The sequence below is a fragment of the Psittacula echo genome, assembly GCF_963264785.1.
Source record: "Psittacula echo genome assembly, chromosome: 14".
Lineage (NCBI taxonomy): Eukaryota > Metazoa > Chordata > Aves > Psittaciformes > Psittacidae > Psittacula > Psittacula echo.
In genome coordinates, this window is record NC_137750.1 from 11107565 (window position 1) to 11128087 (window position 20523).

The following is a 20523-nucleotide window of genomic DNA, read 5'->3' on the forward strand; positions in this document are numbered from 1 at the left end:
AGAAGCCCCTGAGTAAAGTGCAGAAAGCAGAGGGACAACAGGTGGAAAAAAGAGTCAGAGGAGGACAGAGAGGGATGGAAGGGAAGTTGGAGTTGCTAGCATGATGTTACTATAAGGATGCCAATGACTCAGAAAAAGAGGTTAGGTGGCATGTTCTGTCTGTCACAGAGTTGGAGAGGTGTCATGATGCCAGCAGATTATCATAACACTGATGCGCAACACTCAGACACTATAAATGGAACGTACAACTAAAATACATGTTGCCTGAACTTCGTGTGAATATTTCCCAATCATCTTCAGCTGTAAAGACAGATTCACTTAAATCACTGCTTTACCAAGCATGCAGGCATAACCTTTGCCTTCTGCATCCATGTTCTGAACTCTCTGATGCTCCCTCAAGGATTTCTCCGGCTAGCCTGAGTCCTCCTGGGGCAGAGTGACCTCTAGGGGCCTCTGGGCAGAGCCAGCATGGAATGAGCATATCAGTGCTCTGCCCCACACTGCCTTGCAAGTTTGCTTATTAGTGCCCCAGTCTGAGACCTTTATGTATCTTGAATCATGTGTTCCCAGCGGTATTGTCTTGTCTTGCAAAGAGCTGCCCAGGTAAGTAGAATAAGACAACAAACTTCTTTCCTCTCTTTCATGAGAAGGATGGGATCTTTTTCAGCTAGAAATTTCTTCTGGGCTTTGAATAGTCATGCAGAGCTGAACTGATAAATCTGATGTTTCAAAATTCACTGAATAGAAGTTTCTTTCTGCAGAACAGGAATGTTGGAACTAGATGATCTTAAGGTCCTTTCCAACCCTAACCATTCTGTGATTCTATGATTTTCAGTTAATGTTATTCTGTCAATGAAATAGCGCTTATTTACTTTGGAGGCACATAACTGCTGTCTAGATTATTATAACTCTAAGAGTCTTTGTAATCCATGCAGCTCTACTGGAGTACACCAGCTGCATCTATTCTATATTCATATTTATAGTAATTATGAACCACTGTTTTTTTCAAGGTCAGTAACCTTTGCATTGCTTACCAACTAGTAGGCAGTCTGACTGCATGGGGCATTTATGCAGGCTGATTCTAATCTTCAAGATATGGCATCAAAATATAAATACATGAGAAATTAAATATGATCTCATTTATGCGAATGAATGAGAGATATTTCCCCAATACAAATAAGTGACATTTCCAGATTCGTAAAATCTAAACAAAGAATTAGGACATAATAGTTATTATTTGAAGTTTTCTGAACAGATGCAGCCTAATGACATATGCAGGTTGAGGTGTTGCTATTAAACTCAATCACCACCATAAATGTTCAGCACATTAATCATGAATGTAGTTTAATATTTGACTTTAAAAAAACCTCGAACTCCTATTATAGAGTACTCATCTCCTATTCAGAGAAATTATCAGATCAAACATGTAAAGTCTTTGCAAAATATCATTGCAAAATAATAATGTGGCTCTGTGTATGAATGTTATGAGGTCTTTTTATTGGATTGTACCAAGAAAATTTTTCTGGTCAGTGGACAAATGGAAAATACACAGAAAACAAATGGCTTTGTAATAACACCAACTAAAAATGTTTTAGTCTGGCAACTTTCTTTCTATTGCTCACTAAAGTAATAGAGAAGGAATAAGTAGTTAGGAACTAGATGACAAAAAGCTGTATCCTAACATAGCTACACAAAGGTTATAAGACAAAATGCTGCCCAAAGGCTAATGATGACACAGCCCTACACCAGTAAAAAGAGAAACAAATGAAAACTACTAGTCATGGTGTGAATAGAAGTAATCTACTTTTTATTCCCTACATATTGAAGTGGTTGCAAATCTAAAGTAAAGAAGAAAGAGACCGAGAGGTTCACATTTTGTGCAGCCCCCAGGTCACTTGGCTGCCTCATGACAGCCTTACTCTTCCTCTTCTATCTTCTTGCCATGAAACTCCCGGCTCTTGGCTCGGAGCTTGTTGACCTGGGACTCTGCAATGTCAGCCCGCTCCTCAGCTTCCTCCAGCTCGTGCTGGATCTTGCGGAACTTGGAGAGGTTGACATTGGACAGCTCCTCCTGTGTGGGGACAGGGAGTTGGTGGTGAGGAGCCCAGGGCAGGGGTTTCCTGCACCTCACCCTTGAAAGGCTACAGCTCTTCCCTGGGGAAGGCACAAACTTTCACACTTCACCCACCACACAACAGCCTTGCACAGATCTCCTCATCCTCCCTTTGCATTCATTCCCTTATGCAGGACCCTAGTGTGACAAGTTTCACCAGCACAGTGTCACAATCGAGGAGAAATCTCATCACTTGAGTTTTTCATTTATGTACTAATACTCTCAATACTTCGTGCACAAAGTGTGACATTTCAGGATGAAGAAGAACCTGAAGCCTTCTGCTGTTGATTAGTAGCAGAGTCATGAAATTCTCAGTCAGTTGTTGTGGCCCCTGGGATTGTTTAGTCTGACCTGCTGTATAACACAGGCTGCAGAACTTCACTCACTTCATCCCTGACTACTCTAGGGTGCCCAGAAACCAGAAAGGCCTCCTGACAGGAAACCAAATGGCATGGCCAAGACTGATGTGTCTTGGTAGTTTCCTTCATGACCCTTTCCTGGTAGTCACAATCATATCAAAGAGCCTGGTGCCCCGATGGAAGGTGCCTGTTCTTCGTGTAATACTTACAGCCTCCTCCGCTTGTCTCTTGTAGGATTTCACTTTCATTTGCAACTTGTCCACCAGATCCTGGAGCCTGAGAATATTCTTCCGGTCTTCCTCAGTCTAGAGTGGTTGGTAAGCAGGAAAGAGAATGAATTATTGGTTCTTCATCATGTGAGGTTAAGAATTCCCTTTGGGGATGGTGTGTGCAAAATGGGACTTGCTGTGAGAGCAAGGACACCTCCTGCCTTACCTGGTAGGTCAGCTCCTTCACCCTCCTCTCATACTTGCGCACACCCTTCACGGCTTCAGCGCTGCGCTTCTGCTCAGCATCAACCTCCCCTTCCAGCTCCCGCACCTGCAATCACAAGCCCATCTTTGGAGCTTCTCTGCTATCTCTCCAAGGGACATGCTCACTCTTGCACAAATACCAGGCCTACGCACTCTGGCCTCCAGCTTCTGGATTTGCTTCTTGCCTCCTTTCAGTGCCAACTGCTCAGCCTCATCCAGACGGAGCTGCAGGTCCTTCACCGTCTGGTCCAGGTTCTTCTTCATCCTCTCCAGGTGGGCACTGGTGTCCTGCTCCTTCTTCAGCTCTTCTGCCATCATGGCCGCCTGAGGAGAGCAAAGGGTCAAAGCCATTTTCGGGCTGGAGACATTCTGGGGAAGAACACATCCACCATCGGCAATGAAAGGAGGTCTCAACTCACATCTGTGATGGCCTTCTTGGCCTTCTCTTCAGCATTGCGGGCTTCCTGGATGGTATCCTCCATCTCACCCTGAATTTGCACAATGTCTGTTTCCAGCTTCTTCTTGGTGTTGATCAAGCTGGTGTTCTGCACCACACAAAAGACACGAGTTGTACTTTTAGACTAATGCCGCCATATCACTTCCTTAAAGTGCAACTATCGTTTAGGAAAGTGTTTAATGCAAGAGTCATCTTTGGAGCCATAGCAGCAAACTAGACATAGGTGGCTGGCTGCAAAAGCTTTAACAGAGCATGTTGCTTTAGAGAGATTGCATAGTAATCACTTTCAATGTCTAGCAATCACATTCTGTGCTGTCCCTTGCTGATGGGATTAATTTCCAGCAGAGTGCCTGACCTGGGTATGGAGGAGCTGCACACGTTCAGTGGCATCCAGAAGCTCCTGCTCAGCCAATTTCCTGGACCGCTCTGTCTGCTCCAGGGCTGCCCGTAGCTCCTCAACTTCAGCCTGCAACAGGTTTGCTCTGCGCTCCACCATGGCCACCTGCTCCTTCAGGTCCTCCTGTGTCCTCACAGCATCGTCCAAGTGTATTTGAGTATCCTGTAAAAGAGGCAACAGAAATCACAAGGTGCAAGTGCAAGCTTGGGTGTCAAAAATGTCAGGGATGTCGTATCTCTCTTTGTAGCTTTGCTGAACAGACCTTGAGCACTCCCTGTGTGTTTCTCAGGTTCTTCTGTGCCTCAGCAGCCACACGGTTGGCATGGCTGAGCTGGATCTCCATTTCATTCAGGTCTCCCTCCATCTTCTTCTTCAGACGCAGGGCTTCATTCCTGCTCCTGATCTCAGCATCCAGGGTGCTCTGCATGGACTCCACAATTCGGAGGTGGTTTCTCTTCAGCTGGTCAATTTCCTCATCTTTCTCTGCTATCTTCCTGTCAATCTCAGACTTGACCTGGTTGAGCTCAAGCTGGAGGCGCAGGATCTTTCCCTCTTCATGTTCTAGGGAGGCCTGGACAAGCAGGAACAGTGCCTTAAACTACTGCTTCTTTTCAAAGTAATCTTTTTTGCAGCACCTCACAAATCAAAGCTTGCTTTCCTGTCACCTCTGTGGATAACTGTTACCATACGCTCAAACTGGAAACGATTATTAACCCTGTGTGTACCTCAGCTTCCTCCAGTGAGGCTTGGAGCTCAGATTTCTCCTGCTCAATCTGCTTCTTGATTTTCTCCAGCTCATGAATCGCTTTTCCTCCCTCGGCAATCTGCTCCGTGAGGTCAGAAATCTCCTCTGTAGGAACAAGGACCAATGGCATGGTTGGCCACAGAGCAGAATGGGAAGGGCCCTCACACACCAACGTGACAGGCATCTTTGCCCACCTGCAGGCACAGACCCATGTGAAGCAGCAGGTACTGGTGGGTGCTGAGAAAGCCCTGCCAGGAGCAGAGGGCCAGGGACTTACGCTGCAAGTTCTTGTTCTCGCGCTTCAGCGTTTCCAGGTGGTCCAAGGACTCCTCATAGGCATTCTTCATCTTAAACAGCTCCGTGCTGAGAGAGCGGGCCTCCTTCTGGGAGGCTTCCAGCTCAGCCTGTGTTTCCTCATACTTCTGCTTCCATTCTGCCAGGATCTGAAGAGAAATGGGGTGTCAGTATGCACGTGACAATCAGGACAGGATGCTCCATCCATGATTCCCCAGTCTGCAGCCTGAAAGACCTTGTCAAAGTTCTTCTGCTTCTTATCCAGAGCTGCACAGGCAGCATTTGATCTCTCCACATCAATCATCAGGTCCTCCACTTCATTCTGCAGCCTCTGCTTTGTCTTTTCCAGGGAGGCACATTTGGCATTGACAGCTTCAACATGTTCTTCTGCATCCTGCAGGCGCTGTGCCAGCTTCTTCCTGCAATGTGGTAAGTACAGCTGCAGGTTAGGGGTAAAAGGTTTGCCACAGCTGTGTCCCAGCACCTACTGATTATTAGGCCTGTCTTAACCATTCTAGCCATAAAGACGACATTTCTCCTTCTAGTCTACAACTTTTCCACAGGACACTTTCTCTCTCTCTCTCTCTTTCTCTCTCTGCCCTCTACCACAAAGACACTACATCCCAGCCTTTTTTTCCTCCCTTGTCATAATCCGGTTTCAGAGACTCTCATCTCCCTGCAGAGTCTCAGTGTTCTCCGCTTCTCTCTCTATATTCCACTTGCCACGTACTTGGCCTCCTCCAGCTCCTCCGTGCGCTGAATAGCGTCCGTCTCATATTTGGTTCTCCACTGCGCCACTTCGCTGTTGGCCTTGGACAGGGCACGCTGCAGCTCCCCCTTGGCTTCCTGCTCCTCCTCATATTGTTCCCGGAGCAAGTCACAGTCGTGGCGAGCAGACTGCAAGGCGTGGGCCAGCGCGTTCTTGGCCTGTGGGGAATTGGGCTTTGTAAAACTGGAATGTCTCTTGACAGTGAAATTGATAGTGAAATTGGAAAACAATTCTAATCAGGCAATGCAAAGCTGCCAGCTGATGAAGCCTACAGTGATATGCTCTGGAGGATCAGGACGTGTCAGTGAGAGGTACTCTGGGGACAGCAACCTGCTGTTTCTGTACATGTTTAGACCTAAGACAGGATGACTCCTGTCTTAGAGACTATCGTCAGAACCTCATGAGAGCCTTGTGGATGACTTCCTCCAGCATCAAAATCATTGTGCTTCAATCCCTCTCTAACTCAGGGGTTGAGGTATATTCATTACTGGTGTTTTCTCCAGTATTCCATGTGTTTGGGGAAAGAATACTGAACCAGTCTTGGATCAGACAGGGTTCTCCAGATGCTTCTAAGGGTGATGCAGCTTGTGGACACAAGGGTACTTCCATACCTTAATTTCTTCCTCTAGATGCCTCTTGAGTTCCTCAATCTGTTGGGTAAATCCTTGTTTGCCCCTGGACAGCTGAGAAATCAGAGCATCTTTTTCCTCCACTTGGCGTGAATATTCACCTTGGAAGGGTGAATTGAAAGAAGGTAACTGGAGTGTTCGCAACAGCACAGTTTCCAGCTGTGAACCCATGTGACCAAGAGCGGCCTGAGAGCTAACACCAGTTCTCACTTTTCGCCCTTTGGTGTCCTCCCATTGTACCTCAGGAATGAAGATGTCCCTTACCTGATTCTGTCTGCAGACGAGCTCTTTGAGTATTGAGGTCATTGATCATGCGCTGGTTCTGCTCCTCCTTAGTTTTAAGCTCACTCAGCTGGTCTTCCAGGGTGCGGCACATCTTCTCCAGATTTGCCTAGAGAGGAAATACAAAGAGGGACCATGTTGAACAGCTGGACTCCTCCTTATTCTCACAGAAGGTAACATTTTGTCATGAGAATGTCATGGCAGAAGCAGCCTATACCTTGTCACTGTGAGCGTGTTCTACCGCAATTGCGTACCTTGGCTTTGGAGACGGACTCCATGTTACTGGCCAGGTCATCGATCTCCATCTTCAGCTCACTCTTCTCCTTCTCCAGCTTCTGCTTCACTCGCTGCAGGTTGTCGATCTGCTCCCCAAGCTCAGCAGTGCTGTCCGCGTGCTTCTTGCGCAGGGCAGCAGCCGTGGCTTCGTGCTGCAGCGTGGCCTCTTCGAGGTCACGACGCATCTTCTGGAACTCGGCCTCACGCTTCTTGTTCATCTCGATCTGAGCTGCTGTAGCCCCTCCTGCTTCTTCCAGGCGCTCACTGATCTCCTCCAGCTCCCTCGAGAGGTCAGACCGATGCTTCTCTGCTTTTGCACGAGAGGTTCGCTCTGCCTCAATTTCCTCCTCCAGTTCCTCAATACGAGCCTGGGGAACATCACAGACCATTTGCATCCGTGCCCTCCTCTTACCTGACCTGAGGTTTTTTGAGAGGGGCAGGGAACAGAGACTTGCCTGCAGCTCCTTGATCTTCTTCTGCAATTGCATGCCCAGGGCTTGTTCATCCTCAATTTTGCTCTGGATCTGGCTGATTTCAAAGTCTTTCCTTTGAGCAAAAAAACCCATGTTAGAGCTGAGAGGAAAAAGACAAGCACAGCAGCCCAGCACTCACATGCTCCACAACACACTTACTTCTTCAGTTTCTCATCCAGCTGCTGTTTATCATTTTCCAAATCCATGATGCTGTCTTGGGCCAGCTTCAGGTCTCCTTCAAGTTTCCTCTTGGCTCTCTCAAGGTCCATGCGCAGTTTCTTCTCTTGCTCCAGGGACCCTTCCAGCTAAAACAAACGGGACCATTAGCACCCTGCTGGCTGTTCTTTCCGTTTCCATTTAACTACACAGGTGCTTACATCATCCACTTGTTGCTCCAGCTTGGTCTTAGCCTTGGTCAGAGTATTGACTTTGTCTTCCTCTACTTGCAAGTCATCCAGTGTCTGCTGATGGGCCTCTTGGAGAGCTTTCTTCTCTTTTGTCAGCTTTGCAATGGTCTCATCTAGGGCTGCCATCTCCTCTGTGAGGTTTTTCACCTAGTGATTAGGAGAAAACAGTCTGTGTAGAAGACTTGACTGCTAGCGCAGGGACCTTTTCACTTTGCAGTGTTCAGCCACAAGTGTGTTTTTCATTTGGGCTGTCCCGCTGGGGTGCTGCTGGTATGTTCCATACCTAGCTTTGTTCTGAGGCTACCAGGCAGATGTGGGAAGCACCTGCCCCTTCAGCCTTTTCGTGTCTCCCTATGAGTGTACCTTGTTTTCAGTGGCATGCTTTTCCTTCTCCACTTTGGCCAACGTTAACTCAAGGTCATCAATATCTTTCTTCAGCTCTGAACACTCATCCTCCAGTTTTCTCTTCTTGGCTGTCAGCTCCGCATTCAGTTCCTCCTCATCCTCAGCCCTTTCAGTCACCTCCTTAATTTTGGCTTCCAGCTGGATTTTGGTTTTGATGAGCTGGTCACATCTCTCCTCAGCATCAGCTAAGCTATCTGCTTCCTGGTGGGGAGACACAGGTTTTTGTGGGTTGTAATGTTTCACCCCTTTGTCTTTTCTATTGCTAAGTAAGCATGTGTTAAAATGAGGGCTGGACCTGGCCTTCCATTTCAGCAAGTGGAAGATCTTTCCTGGAGTCCACTGGGAAACCTTGTCATCTGGTAACAACATTGATTCCAAATCTTTTGTGATGCCTCACATAAACGGTAGCTATGAGAATACGTCACAGCTACTGCACTTAAAGGTGGAAGTACATAGTTGTCACTTCAAATAATATTTTCAGCAGGAGCAATGTCTTAGTGTGTTTTTTCCTGACAGAAATGTATTTTGTAATTTTCTCTTTTCAATTGTCTCATCAGGAACCTTGCAATATTTCAGATGCAGTGGCTTTTCCAATTTTGAGAATAACTCTACTAAATTGAAAATAACTACATTTAGTTGAGAAATACATTTATCAGTTTTCTACATGCATTAAAACCACTGCAAGACCAATAGAGTTCTTGCCTTTTCTATCAGCTTGTCTTGTGCCTTACTTTTACTCCACGCCTAGCATTTCCAGTGCTTTCAGTTTGATCACATCATTTGTTGTTAAGGACTTGCCTTTTCCTAATTGAGTCTGAATGAGAAATAGCCATGTTTCTGAAAGCAATCAAGGCTTTCTGGCATAGCTGTAAGTAGGAAAACTCATGTTTGCCTTTAGACAGATACACTGTTTTGAAAGTTGAGTTACATGGAGATACTTCTCTTCCAGTTGAGATATTTCTGCTCTGGATTACATGCTGGAAAGTGTTACCTGGATCTTTCCTCAGACAGCAGGAATGCCGAGTTTCATGTGGAGCTGCCATGAGTCTCAACATGCCCCTGTCAGCTTCAGTTTACTCCACATCAGAGTGCCTTACAGTGTGTGATTCAGACTGTTTCCTATTGCACGTTAGTCAGATTCCTGCAAGTCTTTGCTTAGGGTCAGCAGCATTCTCAGTGTATGTCATTCTTTTTCTTGGGACAAGTGAACGGTGATACTCACCGCCTGTACTTGGAGCTGCAGGTCATTTTTCTCCTGCAGCAGGGCCACCATTTTCTCTTCCAGCTCCTTCCTCTTTGCCTCAGACTTTGCAAGCTCTTCCTTGGTTTTCTCAAACTCTTGTTTCATGTTGGCCATCTCCTTCTCAGATTCTGCACTCTTCAGCAAGGGCTTGATCTTGAAGAACAGCTTCATCCAGGGCCAGTGCTTCACATTCATGAATGCACGAACATTGTACTGGATACAGAAGATGGATTCCCTGAAATGACATTCACATGGCTTTTGCGTAGCTTTGTTGTGATAAATTAGGCACATCCCATGAGAACAAACTCAATATGAGAAATGTCTACCTCCTCTCCACCATTTTCCGGTACTCCACCCTCATGAGGAAGCCCCTGCACCTGGCTTGCGTCATGGTCATAATTTCTGCCAGCTTGTCATCTCTCATCTCCTCCAGGAGTCCTAGCAACCCAGCTTTGAAGAACACCTTGAGAAAGGAAATGTTACAGCATGTCATTGTATAATAGTACAGAATAGAGGCACAGAGGCTTTCAGGTTCCTGGTAGATCTTAATATTAGGGCATGGGCAGTCTCAGCTTGGGCACCCTCCCAAACAATAAGCATTTAGTCCCCATCTGAGCTATGTGGTATGAGTTCTGGTTTCCAGATCAGCCATAGCCACAACCACACCTATGCCTGGTCATGGACTCCAGTAAGATCTACCATGATGTGCGAACTCTCTTCCTGGCTTGATGTTAGATTATTCCAATTGCTGTATGTCCAGAATTAATGAATAGAGCCTGGGCCTTGTTAGGCTATCTATATCTGACCCTTGCCAACCTAGAAAATCAGGCTTTATGGCTTCACCTCAGACCTTTATTGTCACAAATCTTCCTGGTGATCTGGAATCTTGGTTGAATGTGACTACCATTACAGGATCTTCCCAACTTGCTTTGCTTGAGTACTGAGGGTTTGGGCCCCTACACTGCCAGATGAGTGCTTTTCCTGTGCTCCCTCCCCCTGGCAGAGCTCCCTGACAAACTTTAAACAAAAGTCTGGTTTCTACCTTGGTGTGACCAAATCTGTACTGGGTGTGGTCCACATCAATGGAACCAAGGAGCTTCTCTGAAGCCTTCTTGCTGTCCATGAACTGACCATCTGGAATAGCACTGGCATTGAGCACTCTGTATCTGCAAAAGAAAACAGAACACAGAGAAACACCCGTCACCAAAACTGCTAGTCTGATTAAACCTCACAGCCTTCTCACGGAACCAGTCTCATTCCTGCAGACAGTTCACCATTTCACAACAGCATAGGGGGAGTGTTTTCACTATTAACATTAAGTTCCAGAGAATCGTGATCTCATCAATGTCATATCTACATCAACTGGCAGTGAAAAAATTCCATATTACTGCTCAGTACTAATTTAAAGCATAATGTTTTGAGTATATCATGATACTCAGGGCTCTTCAGTAGGTCCGAATGGGCAAAAATGTGGAGCACTCTTACCTCTGTTTGAAGTCAGCATACAGGACTCTGCTGGGAAATCCTTTCCTGCAAATCCTGATGCCTTCCAGCACACCGTTACAGCGCAGCTGATGCAGAACCAGCTCATGCTCCATGGCACCTAACAATGACCACCGTTAGTGACTACCCAACTGTCTCACACTCAGAAGAGCTTCTGCTGCTCATGTTTCTTTCCTATTGGATCCCCTTACCAGGTGTTTTTGTTTCATTTGGGATGATGCATCGTACAAAATGGGGGTGAGTGCTTCTCAGGTTAGCCATCAGCTTGTTTAAGTTCTCCTGTGAGATCATGAAGTTTGTATTATTAAGAGTATAGCACTGGAAGCTTGATAGTGGATATATCAAACTGAGTGTTTCAGGATGCAGACCTGTCTTCTCTAAAGCATCTTGCAACACTCCGAAAAGGATACTTTAAATTTTTGGCTTTGAAATTCTTCTGTAGAGTAATGGTTAGTATTACTTTAGCTTAATCTGCTTATACAAATATACAGCTGACATTTCCCAGCTTTCATTCCAGCTCGCATTTCTTGTGATATTTAGTTGGACATTTTAAGTGGTTGATATGTACTCTTCGTTACATGTGACTAGCGTCTTATCTGGCAGTTAAATAAGTTTTTTTAAATGAATAGACTATTTTTAAAGCCCATATAATCTGAAAATTTTAGTAGTAATTCAGTCTCACTAAATATCTCCACCTCAGTTAAATGGTAACCTTGAAAACCTAACTGAAAAATCATGTCAAAAATCATTGATCTGTTGTAATTTAACAGCCACTCTCTTTCCCCACTGAAATTGAAACACTGCCTTAAAATCTTCCATTCTCAAGGAAATTTTCTTTGCTTATGATATCTAATCTAGTATTTTTAAACTCTACAATGTGTGCATACTGAAAATCTTCATAGATACATAAAACATGTATAGAAAATATCTCTGAATTCTCCAGGGAAGGTTTTAAGGAAGTTGAGCTGTTGTGGTATTCACTCCCAGTATGAGTAGGTGAACTTCACCCCCTGGAGGTTTCCATTCAATATTCAGAGAAAGTAATAGCAAGAGAAAGACAGGTGGAAGAAGTCGGGAAAATACAAAAATCGATATCAATAACTAGATGGAAAAAAAGTGCCTAACACCATTGCCAAGCGAATTCCAGGAGGCTGACAATGTAATTCCGTCTCCTGAAATAAAAGAAAGTTCATACACATATTGGGGTAGAATTTTTGTGGTATCCTAACAGCCTAATTCTCTGGTTTCTAAAACTAAAATAGACTTTTCAGATTCAGAGTAAAAGATTTCCATCTTCAAAGACACGAATTCTGTACATACCCGGAAAAGAGCTGAGACAGTCTGGAAAGAAGAACCCTTCTTCTTGCCACCCTTCTTACCACCAGCATCTGCAAATGGAAGAACAGAAAATAAAACAACATTAAAATATGATTGGCGCATACTGGAAACTACAGAATGCAAAACAGCATTGAATGTTCAGTGTTCACTGCCTTAATTCCATGACAACATTGTCTCATACTGAAAGTACAATTTTCACAAAGCTGACCTGCATCTGCTCCACCATAGTTGGCAAAGAGTAAGGCCAGTGTCTTCACAGATGATTTCTGGTACAACCCAATGACAGTTTCATTCAGAGGGTCTTTGTTCTTCTCAAGCCAGCCAGTGATGTTGTAGTCCACTGTGCCAGCATAGTGCACCAGGGAGAAGTGAGCCTCAGCCTTGCCTTTGGCAGGCTTTGGCTTCTGGAAGTTGTTGGACTTGCCCAGGTGCTGGTCATAGAGCTTGTTCTTGAAAGAGGTGTCAGTTGCCTTGGGGAACATGCACTCCTCTTCCAGGATGGAGAAGATGCCCATGGGCTGGAAAGTACCACAAGCAGTGACAGAGGAAAATCGTAATGATGTGAAGCATATTCTATGAACATCAAAGGTAGGAGCATGTTGCTGGTAGCATCTCAGCCTGGATAAGGGCCTATGATTATTAGGAGTTGTTCTCATCCAGGAAGCTTATTTCTGCCTTCCCTTGCCTTCCTGCAGCCTATCTTCATGGAACTGGTAAGAACATCTGTTCAGTTCAGGTTAGAACTCTGAGTAGAAATGGAGGGAGAACTGGTATACAGAAAAACTATCGGGGCAATAGCTACAAGAGGTGCCTAATTTGTTTGTGGAGGAGTTCTGATTTGAGTCTTCAGAGGAGAAAGGAAAGCGGAGCAATCCCAGTTTGTTTTAAGAAAGTCTGTTAGTGGGAATCGAGGCTACCCTTTCCATGCCTGAAAACCAGGCAAATTCATGGCAAAGGTTTGCGTTTCCTAATTTCTATTCCCCAGATGAAAATACATTTCAGTGCAAACTATTCTGTTTACCTGACACTGCATGTCTGACTGTGAGGTCTTTCTGAGCTGCATCTGGCTCAGAGAAACCACAGAATTCCAATATACATTGCACACTTGTATGGAAAAGGTACCTTCTCAATGAGCTCAATGCAGGCAGCCAGGTCCATCCCAAAGTCAATGAACTCCCATTCAATTCCTTCTTTCTTGTACTCCTCTTGCTCCAGCACAAACATGTGGTGGTTGAAGAACTGTTGCAGTTTCTCATTGGTGAAGTTGATGCACAGCTGCTCAAAGCTGTTGAACTGCCCAAAGCAAGGAGAGGAACACAGGTTCTCAACATGTGGCAAACACCAAAAATATTTGCTAGCACAATCCTAGTGATGTCTGAAGTTCCCCAGCTGAAACACCACTCCTAACTGTTACAGCATGTGTTTCCTTCAGTAACCTTAGCTGCATCATTGTGTAGGTGTCTCAGCTTTCTGGCCTCCCAGAGGGTGGAAGCCTCCTCAGTATCCCAGCCAAGCATTTCTCTGCCCTTAGATCAACAAATTGGAGATTTCTCTGCTGTGGCACAGACATCCTAGCACCATCACTGCTTTCACAGCAGAGGAAACATGCTGTGAACTTTCCCAGAGCACTACCCTTTCCTTAGCTTTTCCACACTTTTGGCCCACATCTGTGTGAGCCTGAGTCCTAGAGCTGTCTCTGTTTGCAGAGCCAAAAACCTTTGCAAGCTCAAGGGCCTCTGAAATCAGAAAGCTCAGATCTGAGGTCAGAAAGCAGAGCTTTCTTCTATCTGATGGCAACATTAGAATCCAAGTGTTGGTGGGTAAATCCATTTGAGGGTACTACTGTGACAGTGAAGTGGGAAGGGTTTCTAGAAAACTGCAGATGAGGAGAATAAACTTCTGATTCCTTTTAAAAAGAAGTGTGTTTCTGAGTCCTCATGGCTCCTCCCTTGACTATGATGCCAAATCCTTGTTTCTTACATCAAAGATTTCAAAGCCAGCAATGTCCAGGACACCAATGAAGTACTGTCTGGGCTGCTTGGTATCCAGCTGTTGGTTGATACGAATAACCATCCACAAGAACATCTTCTCAAAGACGGCTTTTGCCAGGGCACCAACAGCATTGTTCACCTACAGCAGAAAAGAAAGAACAGGAATTACCCCCTACGATCAATGAAGAGTACTTAAGTACTTTTGAAGCCATTTTCAAACTATCCTCTATTTACCTGCTCAACAGTTTGACCTTTGGTCACATATTCGTTCCCAACCTTGACTCTGGGGTAACACAGGGCTTTGAGTAACTCAGCTGAATTAAGGCCCATCAGGTAGGCAGCCTTGTCAGCCACTACAGGAGGAGAGAGATAAGCATTTATCTTTGGGCAATGGCTAGAATTTGGTCAATGTGAACAGCTCTGTTGTCCATGTTCTAGAAATGGAGAAGGAATGGTCTGGCTCATACAGATGTTCTGGGAAGGAATATTAATTCTAGAAGATGTCCTTCTTTGAAAGGAAGGTCAAATATGGCTTGGATAGGAATAGTTTGAATCTGAAAGTTCCCAGAAGGAACCCCAAAGCCTCTGGGAATACGTGAGGCATGTGGGGAGCACATTTCTGTGGAAAGTGGATTTCTGCATAGCAAAGAATGCAGGATTTATTTCACAAAACCTGTGATTGCACATCATCGTGACCTAGTGGTTGAATGATTTAGAGAGATTCTGTGTTCCTGCCTTAAGGCTGTGTATGTTTGGGATGTACCATTGCATAAAATAAAGGTATTTCCCATGATCAGGGAACCTTTTCCTCAGTGTTTTATGTGGTGACTCTGGCCAAGAAAGGCCTGTCTTTGGAGGCCAACATGTCTTTTCTGCAAACAGAGAATTTCTTTGAACAAATCAGTTGCTGAATCTACTGTTACCTTCAGTGCCATCAGGCTCTGCCTGCTCCTCTCGTTGTTTCTGCTTGAATTTCAGGTTCCCATAGTGCATGACAGCCCCTGTCAGTTTGTAGATGGCTGTCTTCTCATCAGCAGTGAAGCCCAGGATGTCAATGGCACTCTGCAGTTGAAAAAATGCAGCAAAAACATTACATAACCTAATATATATATTAATATATATATATTAACTAACTTAATTATTATATTAGGTTATATTATCTATATCGGTAATAAGTAATATATTATGTAATATGTATTATATATAGGTAATATATATAGTTAGTGTACATTTATATATAGGTAATATATTATTATATATTATATAGGTAACAAAGGCTTAGGTAATATAGGTATAGGTAGTAATACATAAGATTACCAAACTGAGATTAACAATCTCAGTAAAAATGTTTTCTTCATAGTACTTACATCTGTAGCCATAAGCTCCTCCTGGTCATCAATACTGGGAACAGTGACCTCACCTTGACTCACATAGTGGAAATCATAAGGGTTGGTGGTAATGAGGAGCATGTCTGAAAACAGGAAGAAGCAAGACACAGGCTTAGTTTTGTCAACCACGTAAGAGAGGGAACTGTTTCTCAGCAATCATCCTTACAAAGTCAATGATCCTTCCTACCAATTAGCTCTGGCTTCTTGTTGGACATGATCTGGTAGAATATGTGGTAGCTTCTTTCTGCCTTGAGCTGAAAAGTGACTCTGGACTTCTCCAGCAGATCTGCAAGGAAGGGAGAAAGATTCAGGCACAGGAAGGCACACAGAGGTAGGAATTCAGGAAGGCTAGGGATAAGGCCAGGATAGTGTCTTACAAGTTTCAATGTCAGCAGAAGCCAGTTTGCCTGTGGCCCCAAAGTGGATTCTGATGAACTTGCCCTGTAAGGAGAAGCAGCAGCGTTTCAGCATGGAAGGGTTTTTTTCATGTATCCTTTATGGAGAATACTGGTAGGGCCATCACATGTCATGTACTAAGAGGGAGAGATTTTGTCTAAAGCAACAACTTACAAAGCGTGAGGAGTTGTCGTTCCTCACGGTCTTGGCATTTCCAAAGGCCTCCAGCAGCGGGTTGGCACTAATGATTTGATCCTCAAGCGTTCCCTGAAGAATGATAATTGTTTCTGGTTATCCTTCCAAAAATCATGTCAGGAACAAAGGAAAGTGTTGATTCAAGCTGGTATATATTAATTAATAATTTCATTCTCAAGCAATCCCTACAGGATGACAATCATTCAGTTACAGTATCTAGTTGGCATCACAGTCACATGCCAAGTGTTGGGTCTCTTCTTCCTGACTCACCTGCATTTTGCCTGATGTCTGCTCTTCTTTCTTCTTCTCCCCACTCGCTGCAATTGTTGCAAAGTACTGGATGACACGCTTTGTGTTCACAGTCTTCCCTGCTCCGGATTCTCCGCTGTGCAGCCAAAGAGAGAAGCAGAGAGCGTGTGGTCAGGCAGGAGGTCCCTGGCACCAGGCAGCCCCAGAGGGACCAGGGCTGAGAATGTACATACGTGATCAGGATCGACTGGTTCTCGCGATCTGTGAAGGAGGCAGAAACAAACATACTGTCAGTGGCATCCTTGAGTAATACAGAACACAATGTGTGTGATGAAAACATCAGTGCTTTTTGAGAGCCTATGTGCTATATAGAGACAGCTGGAGTTACCAAGTTTGTATTTCTTCAATGTTTTTTTCACCTATGGGGTGTTCATTTAAACTCCCTTTTTGGCCATTGAAATAGGACACCTTTTCTTGATTTACCTAATTCTCATAGTAATCGCTGAATGAATACTGATGCAGGAATGCCTGTTATTGCAAGAAGTGGAGGCTTATCTTCCTCCGTGAAGCTTGTTATAAATATTGGAAGATTTTGGCATGAAAGTACTCCCTGTAAAATCCACAGAGATTAATATCATATTTCTTTTGTGTCTTTTTGAGGTTCCAACAAGCGTAACTATAGATCAGTGAGTCCTCAAACAATTTAGGAATCCAAGATCAGTTTATACTTTTTTTCTTTTATCAAAATGCCTTTTGGGATGTCTGATTAATTATTATCTCTAGGTAGTGAGGGGTTGTAGCCACTAACAGTATGTGTCTAAAGAGTTCTGATCTATCCCTTGATTAAGTTATTTGTAGAAATGTAGAGATTTAATCAATGTTGGTAATCTTTAAACAAGGTCTTTTTCTTCCTTTTTTCCTTTTCTTACTTTTCCCTTTCACCAGTGAATTCAAACAAATGGATTTCTGAGGTGGGAAAGAATGTGGGCTTTTCTTGTTTTCAGTATTTTTTGTTCCTGTATGTTCCTGCTCATTATTTGTTTATTTGTTTATTTACAAGTCTGTTCTTTAAGGCACTAGTTAGTGCCTGAAGAGAGGAAAGAAAAATAACAAATGTAAATAAAAATGCCAAACTACTTGTTATACATGAACCTGATCCAGAGGTAGAAAAGGAGAAAAACAAACCCCATTCAAATTACTGTTCTATTTTTATCCAATATTCAGTACTTTTTTTAACAGTCAACATGATTATTCTCTGATGTTCAGTTATATCCTTGTGGAATCATAAAACAACTGTAGATATGTGACCATAAAATCACTGATTCCCTTCTGTATATTGCAGTTTTGGTGCACAGAATTCTAGACCTTTCTGGTCAAGTAACTTTCATGTCTAAGAAGCAAATCTGTAATATAAGAGTAGCAACTAACAGCTAATTTGAAATGAAAGCATTTCTCATTGTTTCCAGATGGTGCAACTTCTCTGGGATTTTGGCTGTTATTATTTCCCAAGAAGTTGAAAATATCAGAATAACACTTGAAATCAGACCATTTGCTTTTTCAAAAAAGTCTCCGTGAAGCCAAAACAATACAGTTTTGGGAGAGATTAAATAATTTGTTCAGAGGTTTGTTAATATTTTCTGTCACATCTGAAGCAAATCAAATCTCATAACAGATAAGGGCAAAATTTTGTTTCACCTAAGCCAACTAATTTTACCAATTATTATTTAACTTTTTCAGTGCTCTTGGCTGCATGCTATCAATTAGAGTTTTAAAAATTATTTGGACAGAACTGGTTTTCATGCATAATACCAGCAACTGCTAAAATAAATTAATTAAAGGCTCAAGCTGAGGTTTACAATAAAATATTTTTTCTTTTTTAAAAAAACTCAAATGTTATATCATGATGAAGATGCTGCCATTTTCTCACCAGTCAGCATGAACTGATAGGCGTTGTCAGAGATGGAGAAGATGTGTGGAGGGGCCTCCTGGCGCTTCTTGCCTCGGTAGGCCAACACCACCTCCGGGTTGTACACCGGCAGCCACTTGTAGGGGTTGACGGTGACACAGAAGAGACCCGAGTAGGTCTGTGGGGAAGGCAGACAGCACGTTGGCTTCCACTTAGCCTGGCAGAGCAGTTCCTCCCAGCTACCCAGAGGAAGACTGCTGCTGGTACTTACGTAGATCATCCAGGCTGCATAACGCTCTTTGAGGTTGTACAGCACAGCGGGTTCATGGAGGTGGGTCATCATGGCCATGTCCTCAATTTTATCATACTTGGGAGGGTTCATGGGAAAGACCTGATCATCCTTCACGGTCAGGGTCTGTCAGAGGAAGAAGGAGATGCATGTATGTCAGCTTAAAGCTGACAGTGGGAATTACATACAGTTTTTAAGCTTAGATCTTTCCTCACCTCTCCACCTTCAGTCTTGACAGTGACCTTCCCTGATTCTTTGCTTTGGACTGTCCCTTTCACAAAGGATTCCTTAGGATGCACCACAAAGACCGATGTTTTGGCATCAAAAGGCCTGTTCTGGGCCTCAATTCTCTCTTTTTCTGATTTTCGGAGGTAAGGAGCTGCCTCCCCAAAGGCGGCCATCTCAGCGTCCGGAGACGTCATGGCTGCACTTTATGCAGGAGTCACAGTCAGCAGAGTGTTCTGTAAGAAAGAGGGTATGTTGAATCAGTGAGTGAACAGCTTTGTGTCAAGAGGATATCTCTTTCACTTTGATCTATTCAAATATTTAAATCGGTATAAACAAGTCAAAAGTTGGATTTAAACTTCCCATTCTTAAAAATACTTGGATAATTTTCTGAAATTAATCCTTAGATATCTTGGTATGTATCAAAGAATAGAACACTTTAGTGTTGCACTACTGTAGTACAGTTTAGCAGTACTATTTCAATTTTGTGAACTCTAGTGAATTTGGACACTGCCATTAAAGAGATGTCATATTAAATAAGTCTGATTTTTAATTTTTTTTTTAACATTACTTGAAAGTCTCTAAGTGACTTCCTTATCTGATAGCAACTAGTAGGTTTTCACTGGAAAATTTACTTGATATGGATGTATTGTCTTGCATTATGATAGATATAAAAGTCATTATTGCTTTTTCTGCTTTTTAGAAATCTTAATCTTTTGGATTGTGTTACACAGATATACAGAGCTAATATATAAGCTGAAGGTAAAAATAATGCCTTCAAATCTACAAAAAAAATCAGTGGTGATAGAGACAGTCCCTGATAGGAATGGATAGTCAAGGCTTAAAGGAAGTTAAATAGAATAAAAAGGTCTATGTTTTGCCTAGAAGTTCACAGAAGCCATACACTTACCTTGAAATTTTCTGCAAGACTGGGCACAGCACTCCAAAGAGACTTTTATAGAGTCTGGTATGCAGATGCTCAGGATGTTTCCTTTTCCTTCAAGCGAAATGTATTTTGGCAAACCACCTTTGGCAAAACATTGTCTGGCAAACTTAACTAATGGCATAATTGTCATTTGATTTGACTAGATATATTTAGAAATGTTTTACATCTTACCATTCCTGTGGATACATTTCCTATAAATAGTCTGACAGGATTATTAATAAGGGAATCTTGACTAGTCAAGGCACCTAAAGAACTTGGATGTAGAATTTATAGGTACCCCTACTGCCTTTACTGATAACATAATCTTCAACCCAGACATTCAGCATTTTTGTACTGCAATTATTCCAGATGTAAAATGAGAATAATACAACGTATCTTGTGCACATGGTCCTGTGAATTTAGGGGTTGTCTTTACAGCATTAGAGAGGACAATTTCACAAAAGACAAATAATGACCAAATGTTATTTTGTAATTCACTATATGCTATATTGAAAAAGAGAAAACCAAACACACATTGTGGTCCAGGACTTCGACTGCAGTAGCATTAGATACTGAGGAATCCAAGAGACAGAAAGTCAGAATACAAGTTCAAGTTTGGACATGTAAGTCATGATCAGAGTGTGAAAGGTGACTCCTTTGCTATAAAAAGAAATAAATATCTGTGTGAGCAAATCTGCACTTGGTTTTGGCTTGCTTTTTTTTTTTGGGGGGGGGGTGGTGTCAGAAATTGAAAAATTCAAAATGTGCATATTGGAAGAATTGTTCACTGTTGCTG

The 20523-nt window shown here is 43.3% G+C and overlaps 1 protein-coding gene across 1 annotated transcript; it reads right to left on the minus strand.

The window, feature by feature from the left end:
* Window positions 1-1915: 1915 nt before the first annotated feature.
* LOC308227001 (myosin heavy chain, skeletal muscle, adult-like) lies at window positions 1916-19562 on the minus strand (the record flags this gene model as incomplete). The annotated part of the gene is made up of 37 exons (XM_080629255.1): window positions 18793-19562; window positions 18560-18703; window positions 18310-18466; window positions 16616-16643; window positions 16404-16518; window positions 16113-16205; window positions 15920-15983; window positions 15730-15828; window positions 15522-15625; window positions 15078-15216; window positions 14389-14507; window positions 14144-14293; window positions 13286-13456; window positions 12372-12681; window positions 12146-12213; window positions 11017-11104; window positions 10808-10925; window positions 10365-10488; window positions 9649-9785; window positions 9302-9557; window positions 8038-8280; window positions 7645-7821; window positions 7427-7572; window positions 6773-7340; window positions 6501-6627; window positions 6219-6337; window positions 5569-5765; window positions 5074-5257; window positions 4822-4987; window positions 4525-4649; window positions 4062-4370; window positions 3758-3961; window positions 3365-3490; window positions 3099-3269; window positions 2908-3012; window positions 2682-2777; window positions 1916-2071 (listed from the first exon to the last, which is right to left on the minus strand). The coding sequence occupies exons 1-37, from the start codon at window positions 18997-18999 to the stop codon at window positions 1916-1918; spliced, it is 5910 nt and encodes a 1969-aa protein (XP_080485381.1). The 5' UTR covers window positions 19000-19562.
* Between the last annotated feature and the right edge of the window lie 961 nt (window positions 19563-20523).